The sequence below is a fragment of the Manis pentadactyla genome, chromosome 16 (assembly GCF_030020395.1).
Source record: "Manis pentadactyla isolate mManPen7 chromosome 16, mManPen7.hap1, whole genome shotgun sequence".
NCBI lineage: Eukaryota > Metazoa > Chordata > Mammalia > Pholidota > Manidae > Manis > Manis pentadactyla.
In genome coordinates, this window is record NC_080034.1 from 5,667,943 (window position 1) to 5,687,645 (window position 19,703).

Genomic DNA, 19,703 nt, shown 5'->3' on the forward strand with positions numbered 1-19,703 from the left:
TGAGCCACGGGGACCAGAGCACAGGGGCTGCGAGGGTCCGTGCAGCAGTGCAGCTGCCAACGGAGAATCTCATTCACATTCTCAGCGCACAGACAGGAATTTGCTCGGTATCATAATAAATAAATATGTCTGTATTAAGACACACAGTTGAAGAGAAGCAATCCTGAAAACACTGTCCTCAGCTCGCAGACATGAATCTAAATAGCTGGGAAATACTCTGCCTGAGGTACTCTTTCTAGAAAAAAAAAAATCACTGGAAATTCATTTCAAAGTTTAAGTAGGGTCTTTAAAACACTAGAAAAAAAAAGTGCAGAGAATTTTATTTCCAATTTTATTCTAAAATACAAACAAGACTCCTTAGGATTATGTCAATATAATTCCTTGCTGTATTTTGTCTCCAAATTCCTAATACGAAAGTCATAAATGTTAGGCTTGAAACCACTGACATTTGATCAAAAGTAACAGCACACAAAGAAAACTTCTCTTTTTTAAATTATCAGTCACATGAAACAAGCAATCACTAGTACAAGGGCTTCTGAATCACAAAGCTACACACAGCCCTACAATTACCAAGATCTCAAAGGCCAAAAGACGACACCAGGTATTTTTTAGAAACAAAGATGTTTTGAAGCAGAACACTAAATTAAGTCATATGAAACAACTTGGACAAGATTCTGATACAAAAATTACAACTGAGATGAAGTTGAAAGAACATTTTAGTTCAGTCCAATTCAGCCACAGGGCTGCCTAAGGCCCATTTACTTTTGTAAATTATCTCAAAACTTTTAAGCAGGTAAATGATCTGAACGTCCTCTGTTTGCCCACCGACTATAAGAAACATTCTTACAGCAACACAATGTGACAGAGAAGAAAACCTGACCCCTGCACAATACGGGCTCGCCTTCTTTATCATGCACAGAGCACAGCCCATGCACCCAGGCTCTTCCTGGAAATCTAGAACTTCAGAATTGCTTTACTCAAATTAAAGGAGGCAGAAAAATGGCAATTTCTGAAAATGTGAGTAAAGAAAGCACACAACTTTTCAGATTTGAACATCAGTGCCTTGATCATACCTGCCTTAATTTTTATGTGAAAATTTAAGTGAAAGTCTCATACCCCAGCTGCTCAGTGTGTCTGCCACCCTTACAGAGCAAGTATTTTGAATTTTCAAAATATGTTTTTCTACAGAACAAATATGGTGGACTTAAAAGTGTCTACTGGCAAAGAATGAGAACTGTCAGAATCTGTCCAAGTGATTCAAGTATTAGAATAATGAGAGGTTTAACAGTTACAGGAGGGTGCAGGAAAACAATTTTTAGGTCCCCATTTCACTACTATAATTTACCTTAAATTAACAAAAAGCTGTGATTAATGAGGTGTGTTCACTGAGTAAGTAATTCTAACACGATCCCTGGGCGCACAGCCCGCCAAGCACACGGCAGGGGCACGCGGCCGCAGGCCGGGGCGAGGTCACTTGAGCAGACCCTGCAGCATGGCCGTGGCGTACGTGGGCCTGGCCTGCCTGCTCTCGATGGCACGCTGCAGGTACTGGATGCCCCCGCAGCGCTCCCAGATTTCCTCAAACTGTCTCGGCAAAATCTCAGCACCACGCTTTCGAGTCAGGCCTGTCTCTTCAAGATTCAGCTCACACATCTCCATGTCATCCTTACCTGCACAGGTGGGACATCACAGAATTACTGTAACTCTTTTCAGAACCGTTCTGGTAAACTTTATTCCCCGAATCTCTCTCAATTCTCACAGATTTAAGAACTTCTAAAACTGTTTCCTTCCTTTAAGACTGAAATCTGCTCAAGAAACCCACTAGAAACAGCAGAGATTTACTCTCCACCAAGGACCCTTGCAGAGGCGCTGACTCAGGCCCGTAGGCGGGTCACCGGGGCGCGGTGCACACGCTGCCCCGCTTTAAACCAGCCCGCATCAGCTGGCGCCGGCCGACGCCAGGGAAAAGGTTCTCAGGACACAATCACCTACGTGCTCTACACGGACATGATCAATCCGAACGATCACGTTCTAAAGTTTATCCTCAGTTAACTGGAAATGTTCAACTGCAGAATTCCATCCCTCAAGCCTGAAATTTAATGAATGATGACACCATGCATGAGGCAGCTTCACCCAGAGGGCCTATGGCCCCTTTTGCTTTATACATCTGTTTCCTGGGAGTCATACACACCAGCCACGAGGAGGATGGGCGGCTTGTCGGGGTGGAGCTCCATCTGCCGGGCAATCCACGGCCCGTCGAAGTGCGCGTACCACCAGCCCTTCTTCTTGCTCTGCGGCTCTTTGTACTGGTCCGCGGGACGGATGAACGGGATGCGGAAGAAGCGCTGGGGCCGGGGCCCGCCGACCTCCTGCGGCCGCGCCAGGGGCGCAGCAGCCGCACACTGCTGGGCTGTTGGACAGAAGAGGGGTCACACAGAGGCCGGGCCACGGACACGGCTTTCATGACCCTGAGGCACCACACTTACGAGAGGGGGTCCCAACAGTAAGGTTTCAAACATGCGAACATTAATTGCCTATAAATGAACATAACTCACAGTGCAATTCCTTAGAATTTTCTTTCCAAGTTATGTTTCTTGGCATTGCACACACACACACACACCAACACACATACCCCACACTACGCGAGCAATGACTAACCCTGAACAGGTTCCCCCAAATGCCTGTATCCCAACCTAAAATAAACTCACAGGGCAGGAAAGCAAACTTGTATCACCTGAATTGTTTTTCCTCCCAAAAACTCAAACGCAGGCCACAGAATGCCTTTTATGGGACTGTGATAAGACAACCTATCTTCCCAAATCTGAATGATTACAGGTATTTTACTGTAATCACTTTAATCACACTTTCCTCAAAAAAGTGGAAGACATAAAATTTTTCCCTTTTGCCAACTGATTTTGGGACATTTTTAAATGTCCAAGATAACAGATATTTTACTAATAATTGACAACTCCATGACAAAACAAAACAAAAATTGTAACAGTAAGCATGAACTTTTCCTCGGAGATACTTACCACCATATCAGATTTCTCTTGGAATAGAACCCACTGAAATAAGTGAAAAGCATATGGGATTTGATTCTCTGCACCCAGACGGCTCCCGCCTCTCCTTGGGCCCTGGGCACTGCCCCCATCAGTGTTTTCTCCCTTGCTCAATTCTAATTACTAAGCAGTCAGGTTTTTATTTGATCTGCAAATACAAATATTTCTCTGGGGCAATGACTTTACATCCTCAGCAGCATAATTTTAGTAACTCTGTTTAATATGCTTCATACTCACGACTTTAAAAGTGGACCATTTACTGCAGCTCAATTAGGAATCTCACCGAACAGCTAAGTATGTCAATGAAAAATTACATAATATGTGTAAGTCAACAACAGCCACATGGCTTTTGTAAGAATTTCCAAATATGAAAGGATGAAAATACTCTTACTCCATTTTTTACACCAATAGCATAAAGCTCTACAGCAGCTGCGTTTATTTCTGTGCAAACTCAGAGAAAGCAGAAAGCCGTTTGCCGAGCTGTGGAGCCCTAGAGGGAACGAGAGGCTCAGTTTTGTTAGTGACTAAAGCCACAGCACCTCCAGCATGTTAATAGACGAGCTTATTTACCCTTTGTTTCTGTTACCCCAAAATATGACAGTTCACTTTTTCCATCTTAGGTTTTAAAAATTACCTACTTTGCACAAAACACACTAATCCAAAACCAAGACACTTTTAAAAATTAAAAAAAAACCTCCCTCCATCCTAAGCAGTGAATTTAAATTCAATATCCAATGGGTAGGAAACTATGATACTGATGTCCACCCATTACATTAACCTGCTTTCTTCTCTTAAAATAACTGTCTCCTCTAATTTAATATATTGGGTAAAATTAAGAAACCCAACACAAAGTCTCTGATAGCTTTTCCTACTAACGTGAGAATGGAAACTGTATTTGGGAAGCCTGAGAACAAACATCCACATGTGCAAAGATAGGGACGTGAAAAGCTTTGAAGTTTTTCTAAACAACTGTTTCTTTCCCATCCAATTGTGCTGTCTTCAAAAGTGTGAAGTAAGTTAAAGTGGAGCCCCATAAATTACTAGCAGCAGCACTCAAAAAACCCAGGCCCAGTGAGTTGGCAATAAGTATGGCATTATTTCCAAACCGGTACTGCTCGGCTGATTCTGGGTGAGGCGTGCTGTCTGCTCAGATGACTCAAAGCTGTTAAACGGTTGCAGATGGGCACCAAGTACACAGTAAGCTCCTCGTCACCCTAGGGGCTGCCTTCTGAGCCTGCACACATTGTCATATATGCCAGACTCTTTGGATAGAAGTGCTAATACCAGCACCGAAAGTTAGTCTTTATTCTAAAAGATCAGCTGCTTTTAAAGAGAGTTTTGCTACAATAAGAATTGTGTGTACACACAATTTAAAATGCTAGTTACTTTTTTTAAAGAAAGTAATTTGACAAAACATTTAAACTTAATTTTGTTCTGCATATATATTTTGGAGCAATCCAAAGCATCATCTCAAATATCTTGGTGTAGATAAACCAACATTAATGCACTGCAATTCCACTTTGAAATTTGCTTAAATTGTAGCAAAACAATGTTTAACGGAAGTTAGTACTTTTATAAAGTATTTTAAACCCATCTTCCAGTTAGCTCATGAGTTCCCCCCATTGACTTACGTGAATTGTTCAAAAATGGTGCAAAATCTGTGAACAAATATTTTATGTTGAGGAAAAGATAGATATGGCAAAACTGTTAAATGAGCATTCTTCTGATTTATAAAGCCTTTCCATCAATTGAGGTGGCAACTATCAAATAAACAGCCTGTTCACAGCTGAACACCAATCACCTACAAGTAGCTGTCTGCTTCTGAATTTTTTTAAAGCTATTTTGATTATGTTTTAGGAATTTCTACTTGATGGACAAATAAAAGAGGACCAAAATTTTAAAACTTATTTCATTTGCAATTTTGCGACACAGTAGTATTCAAACAAAAATCCAACACAATGACTTAATAACAGACATTACCTTTGAAGCATTACTAGAATTTTTGTAGGAAAAAAAAGAGAATAACTTCTGAGTTCATCAAAAAAATTACATCCATTAGAGAAAAAGCACTGCCTTGTTGAAATACATTATTAACTTTTAATTGCCATAAATTGTCTAACTCTTAAACTCATGCCATTTTTATTTTAGGAACTATGAAATAAAACCACTCTCTGAGGACTGTGTTTTAAGGAAATATTATAAATCATTGCTGGATAATTTGCCACTTCCCCCAAATTATCTCTGAAAATCTTTGTGTGGTGAGCGTACGCTCACCCGGTGTGGCACACGGGGACAGCGTCTGGGCTCCCAGCTTCTGACCACAAGACTTTACCATGACTGGTCAATGTACCACTTGTCAAGCAATAATATCAAGTTATATTTCTGTTAATCACAGGTTGTCGTCATTTTCTCAAATCAATGAACTATAGTCCTTCTAAGTATTAAACTACAAAACAGTTCCTTTTAAAGGGATTACCTAAGTATTTAAAAACTACCAAAGTATCGAATTTTCTCAGCTGAGCTGTGAAATATCTTGGTGCCCTTCACCAAGGAAAGAATTTTATATGAGAAAAAAATTAGAGACAAGAAAGTACTTCTCAGAGTGGAAGTAACCTTTTATCCTGAAAATGGTCCATAAGCAAATTCTCTGAGGCGACATACATATGGAGCATGTTTGAATAAAATTCCTAAATGTGTTCATATAACTGATGGGGCTCTTGGGAAATGTTCTTAATCTACTCTTTTTTCTTGCAAACTGTTTTACGAGTGGAAATAACATGAGCAGCGGCTCAGTCAGTCACAGACTATTTGCTCCTTTGGGACAACGCTGGGCGAGTAAGACATCAAAGTTTGGTTTAAAAACAATTAAGAAATATTCATTAAAAACTTGTGTGCCAAATAGCACATTAATTTCTTTTTGTTTTAAGAAGTGCAATCGTTCAGATGTACAAATTTTGAAATAAACATAATGAAAGCTATCAGCTAAGAGTCATGATTAAATTAACAAGAATATTCTACTGCTACTCTTACAGAACAAAGGCAACTGTGATTAGAAAATTGATGTGGACAGTGAACAGGTAATGGACTCATCCTATCATCTTAAATCCCAGAAACCAAGTTTAGAACTGAAGAAGAGAGGCGGTCAGCAGAAGCACAACATTCGGAGGGCCTCCCCGTGGCGCTTCGTGGTTCCAAGCGACCTCTCACTGCCCTGCAGGAGCCTGGTACTCTCACTGACACCCCTGCACAATAATCGCTAGCTCTAATCTCTTATTAGTAATATTTTCCTTGCTCATTTTTTTCCGTAATAACTCAGAAACAGTAAAATTCCACCATTTAATTGGCTTCAATTGAACATTGCTTCCATTTGCTAAGAAGGGATTTAGGCAAAAACATAACGAAGAGCTCACTGTCTGCGTCCACTCGGGTCAACGCTAAACTACTCCGGCGAGCATTGGGAATATGCCCCTTTAAAAGGAGGGCATTTAGATACTCTGCCACCTTGACATACACCGGAATTAAGCTAATAAATTGTGCCAGTTTAAAAGTGACGAGTTGAACAAATGAAATTCCAATTATCATTTTTAATTATTGAAGTTACAACTCATGCATCCCAGGTATTTGTTAATGTTAAAGCTAGTGTCTTTACTCTGGTAAGTTTACCCTGCTTTCTTCTCAGTTTCAAGTATACAACTTGTATAACGATGTAACAAAATTCATTTCTAGGATCTCAGTCAAAAGAGCAAATCTCTCTCTAGGCAAAACTGTGGTCTATGCTGAGGTACTATTTCTCTCATATTTTCACAGTATTATAAAAGAATGTTTGCAATAAACATTCTCTTTTTTTCATAGTAATCTTTATATTTCCACATAAAGTCTTTACATATGTATATGTGTATGTGGAAAAAATACATATTTACAACATTACTGCACAACCTCTTTGGTAGAGACAAGAATATTCTTACCTCTGGAATTTATTTTAACAAGTTCAATACTTAACAAATGCGATTTTAAAGACATATTTAATAGGAATAAAGCTATGAACTTAGGCCCTCATGGTCATACTAGGTTCAGTGGACAGTAAGAGAACATTCATACTGGGCATTTCACCCAGGGTCTTATGCACAGTCACATGTTTCTCCATACATACACTCTGGGACATCCAAAAGTACAGATTTGTTTTTACCGTAATCAGTAACAGACTTTGGAGCACGCTGTTCGGTTTCAGTATTTCGCTTCTTGTTCTTAGATTTCCAAGCATGATACACTTTTAGTCTCCTATGAAATTCTTCTCTGCAAGCTGCCAGGAGCTCAATATCTATCAATTACATAGAAAGAGCCCCACCCCCAACAAAAAGGAATTAGCATCTTAATTTAAGCTGTTCAACATAATTTATTGTGGCATAAACATATATACATATATAAATTTTTCATTTTTAATCATATAAAATCAATACATGAGAATTTTATGGTAATACTACCCTCTATATTCACAGAGCATTTTCTTATGCATTATTACTCTTATATTATTTGCTCCACACAAGAACCCTGAACTCCATAGGTCTTTTAAAAAAGACTTGAATCAGACATGTTAAGTCATTTTTCCAAGATCACGGGCCAGGACAATAGCATAAAAAGTCACTGTGCTCAAATGCAAGCTGGATTTACATACAGTGCATTTTTTATGTCTGTAATTATGCAAACTCAGTGAGGAGGGAAAGGACATGGTGAGGTGTCTGCCATTACAACACTTCAGTTCTAATCAGTGTCCTGAATTCAAACACTGATTTAAACAAGAATATAACTATATATGGGATCCTCTGGATATATTTTATTCTGTTCTGTTGGAAGAAAAATAGCTTTAAAAAGAAAGGGTTTACTGCCATTTTTTACTTTGTATTCATCACAAAAATATTCTGATATTTAGCTATTATGAATAACATGAGAAGGGTCAGTCATTAATATAGCCCAAAACATAATTTCTCTGTTTTTCCTCACTGACCAAGGCAAGACATAGGCAAAATGAATTTAACTTAATAAGTACATCTTTCTTTTAGCTTTGCCAGTAAACTAGGTCTTCATTTCAAGTTGAGAGTAACAGAGAATGGCTTGAACTCATTCATATTCCCCAACCCCCAAGAAAGTCCCACTGTGATCTAGGTACTCCCTGGTGCCCTTAGTACACGGGGCCTCCCATCGCCCATCCCCACCCCCCCCCCCCCCACCCCCGACACTCACCGCAGGAGGTGTTGATGGTGTCTCGGAGTTCTGCGTATTTCCATTTGCTCAGATCGTGCTTCTTGGTACCAGCAGCTGCCTTGGTGGCTTGAACAGCAGGACCTCTGTAATTAGTAGACATTTTTGCATATATAAACTGGAAATATGAATGCAATGTGACTAAAGAGGCCAGAAAATGAGCATTAGTTTGAGAAACAGAAATAGCGATTGAGAGAAGAGTAAGTTTCATATCTTTGACAGATGAGATGAAAATCATGCTCTAAAGGATGCCCAAGTCAATTAAAATTTTCTGTTGTGCCATTTAATAATCAGAACCTATGATTCTAATATTCCGGTACCAGGGACTTTCCCCAGATTTCAGTTTAAATATTCTAACTGATGGCTATATGAGCATCAAAAAAAAGTCTCACTGCAATCTAGGTACGTCCTCCTGACCTTATTACACCCGGGCCTCCCGTCCCTCATCCTCTCTGACACTCACCGCAGGAGGTGAACATCAAAAGTTTAAAAGTACATATATATCCTCAAAATCAGAAAAGAATTCCTCAACATACTCAAAAGATCATTAGAAGCACATTAAGGGTTTGTTTGTGAGCCAGCGGGCCACACAGTACGATCACCTGCGATCACTGGCAGCTGGAGACGGCCCAGCCCCAGCCTGCCTGCGGGCTCAGAGCCCCCCCGGGCTCCGGATGTGCACAGCGTCCACAGGCAGCCAGGCCGCACCCCACAGCCCCGGTCAGCAAAGCTAAAGGACTCCCGGGATGTCTGAGCTTCACCGTTAGAGACACATAGAAAAAGTTGGCCAAGCAGATAAAACCAGGCCCACATCCTTAGGGATTACATGACAACTAGTAACTTAGAGGAAGAAGTTTTAGCTCATGAGGCAGAGAGCGGACTTCAAAGAGCACACACGTTCTATCTCGCCCCAGTAGTAGGAACATTTAAATAGAGAAAGAGGAAAGAAAGAAAAAATAATATATAATATAGAGAATATAAAAAATAATTTTTTAAATAAAATGGGATGAATTCAGCTTTTTCATAGCAGTGCTACTCAGAGCTTAAGACTTGTTTCTATGCACATAATTTGAAGCAATTTTCAGAAAATATGAGAATTTCTTTTCTCTAAGGAACAGTAAGACTACACTTGCCACAGAGCACTCACAATAAGCTGTAAGTGAACTTTAAAGCTCAAGTAACAAAGGAAGAATTTAAACATCACATTGCACATGAAAAGAAGACAGCACAGGTATGAAAGAACCGGAACCCCGCTTCTCAGGCGCCCCCAGGCCTTTGCCACTCGCTGCTCAGCAAACATCTGCTAAGGAGGGACAATCAGGGCAGTGTCTGAGAGTGAGCTCGTATTTTCTCATCATCTTACATTTTGAAAGATAAAAGCAATTTTGGCAGTCAAGACATAGATACTTAATGCAATAGATGTTATTGAAAAATTATGTTTGAAACATGTATCCTTCTTCCTGCAATAAAGGACTTTATTCCTTTGATATTAAGCTTAACAATGAAATAAAGTACTTTTTCCTCTTTGAAATTCCTATTTATGCTCTCATTTTAGAGAATAAAAAATAGCATGCCTCACTCTACATACTTAAAAAGTGTTAGACATGATGACTGTTAGTCACATATAAACCTGGCTAAAGAACCATATGTGGCCATTTAGTCCTTCATTTTTATGGCTAAAATCAGTTTTAGATATATTGTATAATCTATGCTTTTCATAAGCTGTTTTTCTCTTGATTGGTTTTTTACAGTGAGGCTGTTTTCTCGATTGCTTTGCTCAAGAAGAGCCAGCTGTGTGTCAGCAGGGCCTCCATTACCCTCAACAATAAATTATGCTTTAATTTTTATTCAACTATTCTTGTTTTCTTTTCTATATCCCTAAACCACCATTTAATAAACTAACAAAAAAACTCTGTTTTTCCAAGTTCTTCTAGGAGGTCATTCTAGGAAAGCAGCTAAAAATTATTATGGAGTTTTTCTGGTGTTTTCTTTTGAAATAGTGAATTTACGTGATATACAGTTTTCTGGATTGCCAAAATATACATGAGGTATCGATATACAGTAAGGTATGTTTTGATACTTTAAAAAATAACACTGAATTCAAATAACTATTGCTTATAGTTTACTATTCCTAACTTTTGATTCATATTACCTCAAGCAAAAATACACCTGCTAAAAACATTCAGCAGGCTAAGAAGTACACAACTGAAATGCATTTAAATGATTTCCCCCCATCGCTGGAGTTATTAAAACAATAAAGGTGTAATTTCCTTATTTAGATTATATAGACAATCATATAAACAATACAGTAGGGTAGTAGCAAAATTAAAATTCACATAGTTAAAATAAAAAGTCAACATTTTTACTTAACTCTGTGACTTTGAATTGACAGCTACAGTGTCACCGATCCATACCCACTCTCACAGGCACTGGACCAGACCCCGATGGGAAGTCTAATCTTTGGTGGCTCAGCCATCACATCAGTGGCTTTTACCTGTGAGCCACGGTGTAGAGGCCCCCTGGGGCCACTCTCTCCCTGTGCTTCCCCTTCAACTCAGGGCTGAATCCCAGCCAGGGCACAGCACCCCCCAAGGGGAGTTCCAGACTATTCATTTTGCCAGGCTGAGAGGGAGGGTCCCCTACTGAGAGTGGGTGGGGGCCGGTGATACTCACAACAGACACTCACAACAAGGAACAGTCCCATTCAAAATGCCGATGGGGTCCCCATGGAGAACAACCAATTCAGAGGAATGTTTTCTTCTTTTTCTCCGTGTTAGGGTGGGATGAGGGTCAAGTGTCATTTCTTATACAGAAAATTTATATGGAAAGAGTACATTATTCACATGACAGGTTCTGGTTCAAATAATGAAAAGTGATTTTAAAATATGATTTTGAGGTGACAAGTACTTGTTTACCCAAATCACACCGTACTAACCTACTCACAAAGTCTGCCATTTCTTTCGCCATTTGTTCCCTATAAGATCGATAACATGACATAATTAATAAAGACAACTGTATACATTACTTAAAAGGTCTATAATTATAGTAAAATGTTCTGTTTTCAATAGGATTATAGATTTACTGACCATTCGCTATTATTTTACTTTGTGAAAATCTATGTTTCAACATATAAGAGCCATAAAATACAAAACTTTTGTTGAAATCCAGTTAAAGTTATTTGAACTCCATTTCTGCAATAGGAACCTTCAGATAAGATCTCATGAGAGATACACTCCTGGTGTATTTTTTTATGTATAAAATATAAAACAGCATGTTCTAAATGCATACAAGAACTTGGCAGGACCCAGATTCTATACAAAGATTTTCATACTGGGGTTGCTTAGTAAATATTAATTAAACAAGGCACAACAGTGATAAGCCAGTTATCTATTTGACACTGTCAGAGTTTAAATACAAGTCTGATGTATTCAAAGCTCTAGAATTCTAAAGTCATGCTTTAAAAACAAAAGAATTCAAACGCATCCAGCACTAGTTAAACTAAAGACCAGAGCGTTCTGACCTAGAAGGACAAACATGTCCCAAAGGTAGAACTGTACTGTTATTACTCAGGAAAGTATAACTTTTCTCACTATTTTTTTTATTCTGTGAAATGGAACAGGCGGTCATTGTGTTCAAGCAATGCTTTGTTAACTTGACTTTCACATGTGAAACTTTTTTGGGGCATAGTTTTAATATGGATGCAATTTTTCTAGGAATGAAACTTTTGCATAACGAATGGGGGACTGTGCTTAACTCTGTTGAGAATTTTGCAAGGATTGCTCACAATTTCATGGCGGTTAACTGAGAATATCCTTGTATTGACTTGCACTAGCAGCTATCAGTCACGGTGATTCTAGGTTTAAGTAAAAATATCTGAGTACCTGACTGTTCTCCTGTAGTTTTAAGATAAATATCTTCATATTAAAATAAATATTCACACTAATATATTAATAAATATCTTCATATTAAAATAAATACTGTTTTACTGTAATTTACTGTCCTTTTACATTTTTTCATATATTGTTAGAAGAGAATTATTTATGTAGGTTGCACCTTTATAGAAACATTTGTTATTGGCATTGGGTCTGACAGTTGAGAACCATCACTATGAAGGTTATTGCTGCAGTCCTAAAAGCTGTTAAAATTCAGATGTTATATATACTCCAAAATTTTATATACATGGTATATATTTGCAAAAACATATTTTATACATACAACATATTTTTTACATATATCCCAAATGTTATTTAGATTCTGTCTGTGGGGAGATTTTTGTTATGCTGTCCCCAAAATTAGTATTACATATATAACTTCAGGTTAGGAGCTATTTGAGATATTAGTAGAGTGAACTATCATATATACTGAAAACTAAGCTTTCTGCTGTGACTCAAATACCGTCAATATTTTATTTACTTTTATTTATATCTCCACATATGATTCTATAAAGACATAAGAAAGGAATAAAGACACATAAAACAAAATGGGTGTTAAAAGTCTAAACATAGATAAAAAACACAAAGAAGAAAACCGAATCATAAACTACTATGGTTGAGCACCAAACAGGAGCATTCATTTTCCCAGGCAAAAGAAAATAACATAAAATTTATTTCAATGAAGAAACTATTTCTCTTAAAAAGTACCTATGAACTATTAAAAAGAAGTTTATGTGACTAAATCAAGTTTTAAGAAGAGAAATGACATACGGTGTCATTCTGGGTCTTGATCCTTCAATTCTGTGAAAATAATATATTTTAATATCACAAGCAATACTGAATGGTGAAAATCTGAAATGTGCCAAATTTGTATTTCAATAACTTTATTGATTTGAAAAATTCCATTATCTTCATTTGATCTATGAATCAGATCACTCAGAATTTTCATGTTAAGATCTTCATTAAAAATTATGATCAATGTATAAATTAAAGGCATTCAATGAAAATTAAAGAGCAATATATTACATTTAGGTGAGAAAATTCATACACTGTGAAGTTTGCTTATTTGTTTTAATAGAATCTGGATATTATTTCATAATTACAGGTTATTTGAAATCATCACTTTGCATCCAGATCAATGTGGAACTGATTGAGATCATATTTCAAAACATATTGTATATGCAGAAAACAACTCTTACTTAGAAGTTACTGGATAGGAATCCAAGCTGGAAAAGTAACTTGAAATTGTTTAATGCAGCAGAATCCATGTACATACACTGATTAACCCGACAACAACATGGCCATGCTGCACAGGAGGGGCGGGGTCACCCAGGGGGTTCTACTCACTCACCAGCTAGAGAGAGGCCAGTGCTGAGAAAAGTGAAAGCGGTACCTAAAAATGTTTATTATAGCCCACAGAGTAAGATAAAATTATCAAATATGGAAAATCTGTATAGATCACCCACAGTGAAGTGCTAAGCTCGTCATAGACACAATGAAATAACCAGGACGGTGGGAAGGGGAGGCGCTCATGGGGCCCGAGGGTCAGGAAGGGCTTCCTGGAAAAGGGCTTGAAGGGACATCCCGGGGGGTGGGGGGGGACACACCGGGGCTGTCCCACAGGAGAACTAAAATGCACCCCTGCCTTTCAAGTCAGAACTGCTTGAATACCTCCTGGTGACTGTAGTGGTCTCATTACCTAGTTAATTCTGCTTAACTTAAATCACAGCTGACTTGTCACTTCTGCTCAAGGGCCTAGATGGCCCTCTCTCTGAGACCACTCGCCGTGGCGGACGTACACCGTCCTGAAGACAGGGAGGAGACCACACAGGAGCCTGCATTTGCAAGGCTTAGACATAAAGCTTGACCAGGAACACCAATAAGGAGTCCCTCAGGAACAAACTCCAGCCATCATAAGCCGGCGCCATCAGCGGCAGCCTCCCGCATGCCTACGGGGGGCAGCCACTGCAAGAGCCTGTTTGTGGGGGACCTGGCCTGGCGTCCGTCAGTCACACACACAGGCTCCTACCACTCCCTCCAGACACGGGCGGAAGCAGGGCGCAGCAGCCAGGGCGGAGCCGGCGGCTACAAACGCTGCCACCAGGAGAAAGTATTTCAACCGTGGTGAATGTTAGCAGCAAGCCCACATACTGGACCCAGACGGGCTAGTCATTGGAGTGCCGTGTGTTTGACAGGCCTATTCATGACTTAAATATTATAGATAGCTGACCCTTGAACAACATGGGGGCTAGGGGTGCTGAGCCCCCATGCAATCAAAAATCAGTGCGTAACTTTAGACTCCCCAAAATCTTTACTAATAGCCTAGTGTTGAGCAGAAACCTTACTGATAATAGTCGATTAACACATATTTTGTATATTCTATGTATTATATATATTGTATTCTTATAGTAAAATAAGAGAGAGAAAAGAAAATTATCGAAATAGAAATTGTTTTCTCAAATTGCCCAAAATCTCCAAAAAAATCTTTCAGTATATTTTCTGAAACAAATCCACATGGAAGTGGACCCACACAGTCAACGTTCACCAGTACTTTCGCACCATTCAGACCCCAGGGCTCCACAACGTATACGGTCACTTCGGAGAAAAAGTGTGAGGTAACAACAGGCCTTTTCCTTTCCTATCTTTGTTTTCAGCTAAATAAAATCTATTCACTGCCTTGCCATTTGAACCAAGTTTTCTCCTTTCAAAAGCAAATAGCAACATCTAGTGGCTGTGTTTTATTTTGTCATAAATGGTGCTCTGACATTCTAAAAAGCATGGTTATATATCTATGTGCCTCTCAACATGTATACCTACATGCAAAGGAACCCCACAAAGTAGTTTTGCCTTGTGTTTACAAATAAATAATCAAAATAACTGTTTCTACATTTAAAATTTTTTAAATATGGATCTTATATTAAAACCTTGCAACAACTTTTAGTAAGAATTTCCACACTATACTCCTCCCCACTCCACTGAAACATGGTAGTTAGAGATAATTCAGAAATCTGAGGAGCCAAAATATTTCAATGTGTTTGATCTTTCTTTTTGGAAAGGGAAATCTACTCTGAAACATGGGATTGTGTGTGTGTGTAAAATTTCTCCTCATTCCAAGTGTTAGGATGTATGATACACTGAAATGAAAAATTTACATTAGGAAAACGATAAATCCCAGCCAAAGACATTACACTGGCCTGGAATATGCTCGCTCACCGCTGTGCCAGGGCAGATGTACTTCCTCCAGTGTCCTTCGCTTCAGTAAGCTTTGCAGATACTATGTTTTTAATAAATTTAAGGTCTGTGGCAACTCTGCACAGAGCGAGCACGTAGGTGTGACATTTCTGACAGCACGTCACTTGCGCCTCTGCAGCGACCCTCAGAGCTGTTCGGGCCTCTCGCCATCTCACCTGCCGTGGCATCTGCGAGTGACTGGGGTCCACTGAGAGCTCTGGTGTCAGGCGGCATGTTCAGCATTTGTGCTGTTCTTCAAAACGTAGTATTATTGCACACTTAGGCCACGGTGTGTGTGAGCATAACTTTTTTATGCACTGGGAAACCAGACCTTCCTCATTTGCCTCGCTCTGGACCCAAACCCGCAGTAACTCTGAGGTGTGCTTGTATTTAATGGCAGGTATTTAGAAATGTGATACGATACTTTAAATGATACTCTGACAACTTCAGAGTAAAAGTTGAGGTGTTTTCTTAGAGTACTCGTGAACTGAATAGCAGTTTTATCTTTCAGTAGTTTAACGATTCGATGAAATCAGCTGTTTCATCCACTTGGGTGTAGTAGTTGATACAGATGATTTTTAAAACGATTTTACTTAAAATGTGATTTTCTCCCCTTCTCTTCACACTGGACGGAGCGAAGAGGTAAGGCAAGCGGGGCGCGCACGCATGCGCACACGCGCGCACACACACACACACACACACACACACACACACACACACACCAGTACCTCCGCAGCGCCGGGTCGGCCTGCGCCTCGTCGCTGATGAGCTCCGCCTCGCTCTGGGCAATCCGCAGGGCCAGCTCCCGGTCCCGGCGCTCCTGCTCCAGAACCGCCTGCTGCTGGGCCTCCTCCTCCCGCTGCCGGGCCAGCTGCTCCTCCACCTCGGCCTGAAGGGACAGAGGCGAGTCGCCGGGGTCCCCCCACTTGACCGTCCCCACCGCTGTGGAAGGCGGTCCCTGCGAGTTCCTTCCTAGGAGCAAGTACTGTGTGAGCAGCAAGCCCTTCCGTCCCTCTCTCCCGACCGCAGGGGAAGGCAGAGGGGGCGCGCTTGCATCGGCCTGTCACCGTGGCAGCACGGCTGTCGCTGAGCTTCCTGGGCGCCAGAGGAACACCGACAGCCAGACAGGTGCCGCGGGTTCGGTGCTAGCTGCGCCCGGGTAAACCATGAAAGCCACGAACCCGGTCGATTATTCTCAGACACAGACTTTAAAAAACAGGGGTAGGGAGAATATCTTAATCCTAACCTGTTGATACCGGCCTCTACTAAGTTATAAAATAGTATTTTAAAACATCACGATTGTTTTAAGTGAATGTGCATCTGGCTTTCCCCTCAGTGTAATAACAATAGCAAACTAACATTTATGCAGCTGGGCCCTGTTCTGAACGCTTCGACATGCAGTGACCCTTCAGGGCAGCTGCTGTGTCCCCACCCCACGCGGAGGGCAGGCCGCGCTCACTGCGACGGGCCCGGGGTCGGTTTCCCCAGGGCCGCGCTCTGGGTCTGAGCTCACTTTCCTGGCGCCGAAGTCTCCCCATAACCACTGCAGAAGCTGCCTTTTGTCTGAGATAAAACCGGGGCAACTTGCCTAGCAAATCAAGATCTTGTTTTCACTTCTTTTGTTCTATGAGTTGGTAGATTCTATTTCGATAGAAATTCAGCCAGACTGTCCCGTGAGTACAAACCTGAATACGCTTCTCATCATCCTCCCTTTTCTTTCTCTCTTCTTCTTCTTGTTTTCTCTTTGCTTCCATCTCAAGTTTCCTAACAAAAAACAGAAAACTCTTCAAAAAATCTAATAGAAAATAAGGAATTTAACCATTTAATATACAATTACAGAATGGGGACTCAAGTCAACCTCCTGGCCATATTACCAAATTATTTTGAAAAAAATGAAATCTGACTCTACTGACAGTAATTCTTCTAAAACAAATAAATACCATATGTCCTGTACTTTGACATTTCTGGGTCACCTTGGTTATGAAGCGTCACTGTAAGATCCTGGTTCCACGTCAGGTCTCCTCCTCCCAGGAACTCTCATACCCTGTCCGCCCTGTTTCGGTGCTCGTCCAAAACCTTATCAGTCTTAAACTACACAAAAGCCTTTTTTCTGGCTTATAAAATAATACACAAGTCCTGCCTTAAAAAAGGAAGTCAAGAAATCCTCAGGCATCAGAGTCTAACCAAAATTCAGATTATAAGGTCGTTTTATGTTATTGAGCCTTTCTCCACTTCCAAACGTTTACTAAACTTAGTATTTTAAAACAGAATGGCTCTAAAAACAAGGATGCTCCTAAGCCGCCGGCACCACCGGGCCCCCACTGCCCTGCCTGCGCCGGACCCACAGCGCGCCGGGTGCCTTACAGGCGCCGCTCCTCCGCTTCCTTTCTCCGGCGTTGTTCGTCCTCCTCGCGCCGCCGCCTCTCCTTCTCCATCTCCTCCTGGATGCGCCTCAGCCTTTCTGCTTCCTCCTCCTGCTGCTTCTTCTTCTGCAAGGCGCCCAGGAGCTCCTCGGAGCTCCTGACCAGTGCATCATATTCCTTCCGGATCTGCTCCCTTGTCATCAGAGTGGACTTGAAAAGCAAATGAGTAAAAATGTACATACAAAGTCATCTCTTCTGTTGTACTACTGGAACGTCCATTTTTAAGAGATTAAGATGATAACTTTTAATGTGCTTTGACCCCCAAGCAGAAAAAACCAGTAGGCACATACACAGCGATGACTACAGAAGTTGTAAGCAACAAGCTCATCATCTCTGATTTAATATTTCCATATTAAATAATACCCAAAAAATTATAATATTTCTGCACACAAATATCTGAGTCTTTTTTATCAATTAAGTAATCAAAAATCTAATAGTGTCATGTAGACAAAGTAACACACTGGAGTCAGAATAATATTTAAGGCATGGTTAGTTAATTTTGCTAGCTTACTATTCTCTAATAATAATAATGTTCAAATAGTACCTAAGGAATATTTAAGAAATTATTAATTATATCCTAAATTATTGGATGATTTTCCTAAGTGAGCCTTCAAAAAAAGTATCTGGGTTGATTGTAACTGATAATACCACATAAACAAGGATAGTCCTTGATGTATTCATAAAATCAGCTATGTTTATCCAAAGCATTTTCATTCTTCTCTTGATCTTTCTGTGTTCTACCTCCAACATTTACCACTGTCTATGTAAAACAACTGCAAAAAATAAGATAAAAAGCTTGCTTTAAGTTACATTCTACATAATTACACTGACTTAAGAAACTAGGTGAGAAAAACATTAACACCCTAAAACATAACAGAAAAAGATATGAATGGACAGATGGAATATAATTAACAAACAAGCTTACAGAAGAATGTTTCAATCCCACAGGTAATCAAATAAATGAAAATCAAGGTAAAATAGAGGCCTCATTTTTTTCCCTACCAAAGTTAGGGGAAAATTCATTGCTATTCTCCTAATGGTGAAGTACTTTGTGTTACAGACTATCTGAAGATAATCAAATAATAATGACAAGGCATATAACATATTTATAGGGATACAAAACTAAATGTACATTATGACAGAACTATGCAAAGTTATGTGCGTATAAAAAAAGACTGAAGGGGAATATGCAACAGTATATTAGCTGAATGTGCCAGTGTGGGGTTTAAGGGAGTTTTGGTGATTTTCTCCAAATTTTCAATAATACTACATTTTTTTGAAAATTGGTTTCTGAAAGTAGAAAGACAGGAAGCAAAATAACTTCCATTAATCCTCTCTCATGATAATGATATTGTAAAAGCTTACCAACAGAGTACAGTATTTTAGTTATTATTTTGTGGGGGGGTATCTTTCTAGCAACAGGTGAAATTGCATAAAAACTGTTCTCTTTTTAACTATTTTGATATGAAAACTTTTAAACAGAATAATATAATGAGCATCACTTGACATCAAGACTTAACATATGTAACATTTTGTATCTTTAAAGAAATAAGGACATTTTTCTACACAATTTCAATACCAATAGCAAAAAAATATTAAATTCTTTTTAAAAAGTCAAAGTCATATGGGTTAAAATTACATACCTTAATTTTGGCCATTAAAGCATCAATAGAACTTTCAAGGTTCTTGACCTGTTTGTTCATCTCTGGTTTTCCATCTTTCAGTGCACTTACAACTTCATTAAATTTATCAAGTCGTCTCTTCAGTGTTCCCACCTTAACCAGGCCATCGATGCTGCAAAG

The 19,703-nt window shown here is 39.7% G+C and overlaps 1 protein-coding gene across 8 annotated transcripts in view; it reads right to left on the bottom strand.

Moving 5' to 3' along the window:
* Positions 1-303: 303 nt before the first annotated feature.
* The window catches only part of MYO6 (myosin VI), a 131,926-nt gene continuing 112,526 nt past the window's right edge, over positions 304-19,703 (bottom strand). For 5 of the 8 annotated variants that reach the window (XM_057494064.1, XM_036917448.2, XM_057494066.1 and 2 more), the window contains 12 exons: positions 19,545-19,695; positions 17,843-18,051; positions 17,164-17,242; positions 16,207-16,367; positions 13,447-13,473; positions 13,019-13,048; positions 11,251-11,289; positions 8,298-8,401; positions 7,246-7,377; positions 4,691-4,717; positions 2,192-2,410; positions 304-1,670 (listed from right to left, as the gene is read on the bottom strand). In XM_057494064.1, coding sequence (XP_057350047.1) covers positions 1,471-1,670; positions 2,192-2,410; positions 4,691-4,717; positions 7,246-7,377; positions 8,298-8,401; positions 11,251-11,289; positions 13,019-13,048; positions 13,447-13,473; positions 16,207-16,367; positions 17,164-17,242; positions 17,843-18,051; positions 19,545-19,695 — 1,378 coding nt within the window. In that variant the 3' untranslated portion in view covers positions 304-1,470. The remainder of the gene's footprint in view (positions 1,671-2,191; positions 2,411-4,690; positions 4,718-7,245; positions 7,378-8,297; positions 8,402-11,250; positions 11,290-13,018; positions 13,049-13,446; positions 13,474-16,206; positions 16,368-17,163; positions 17,243-17,842; positions 18,052-19,544; positions 19,696-19,703) is intronic. The other 3 variants (XM_057494068.1, XM_036917449.2, XM_036917450.2) reach the window with 3 other exon arrangements.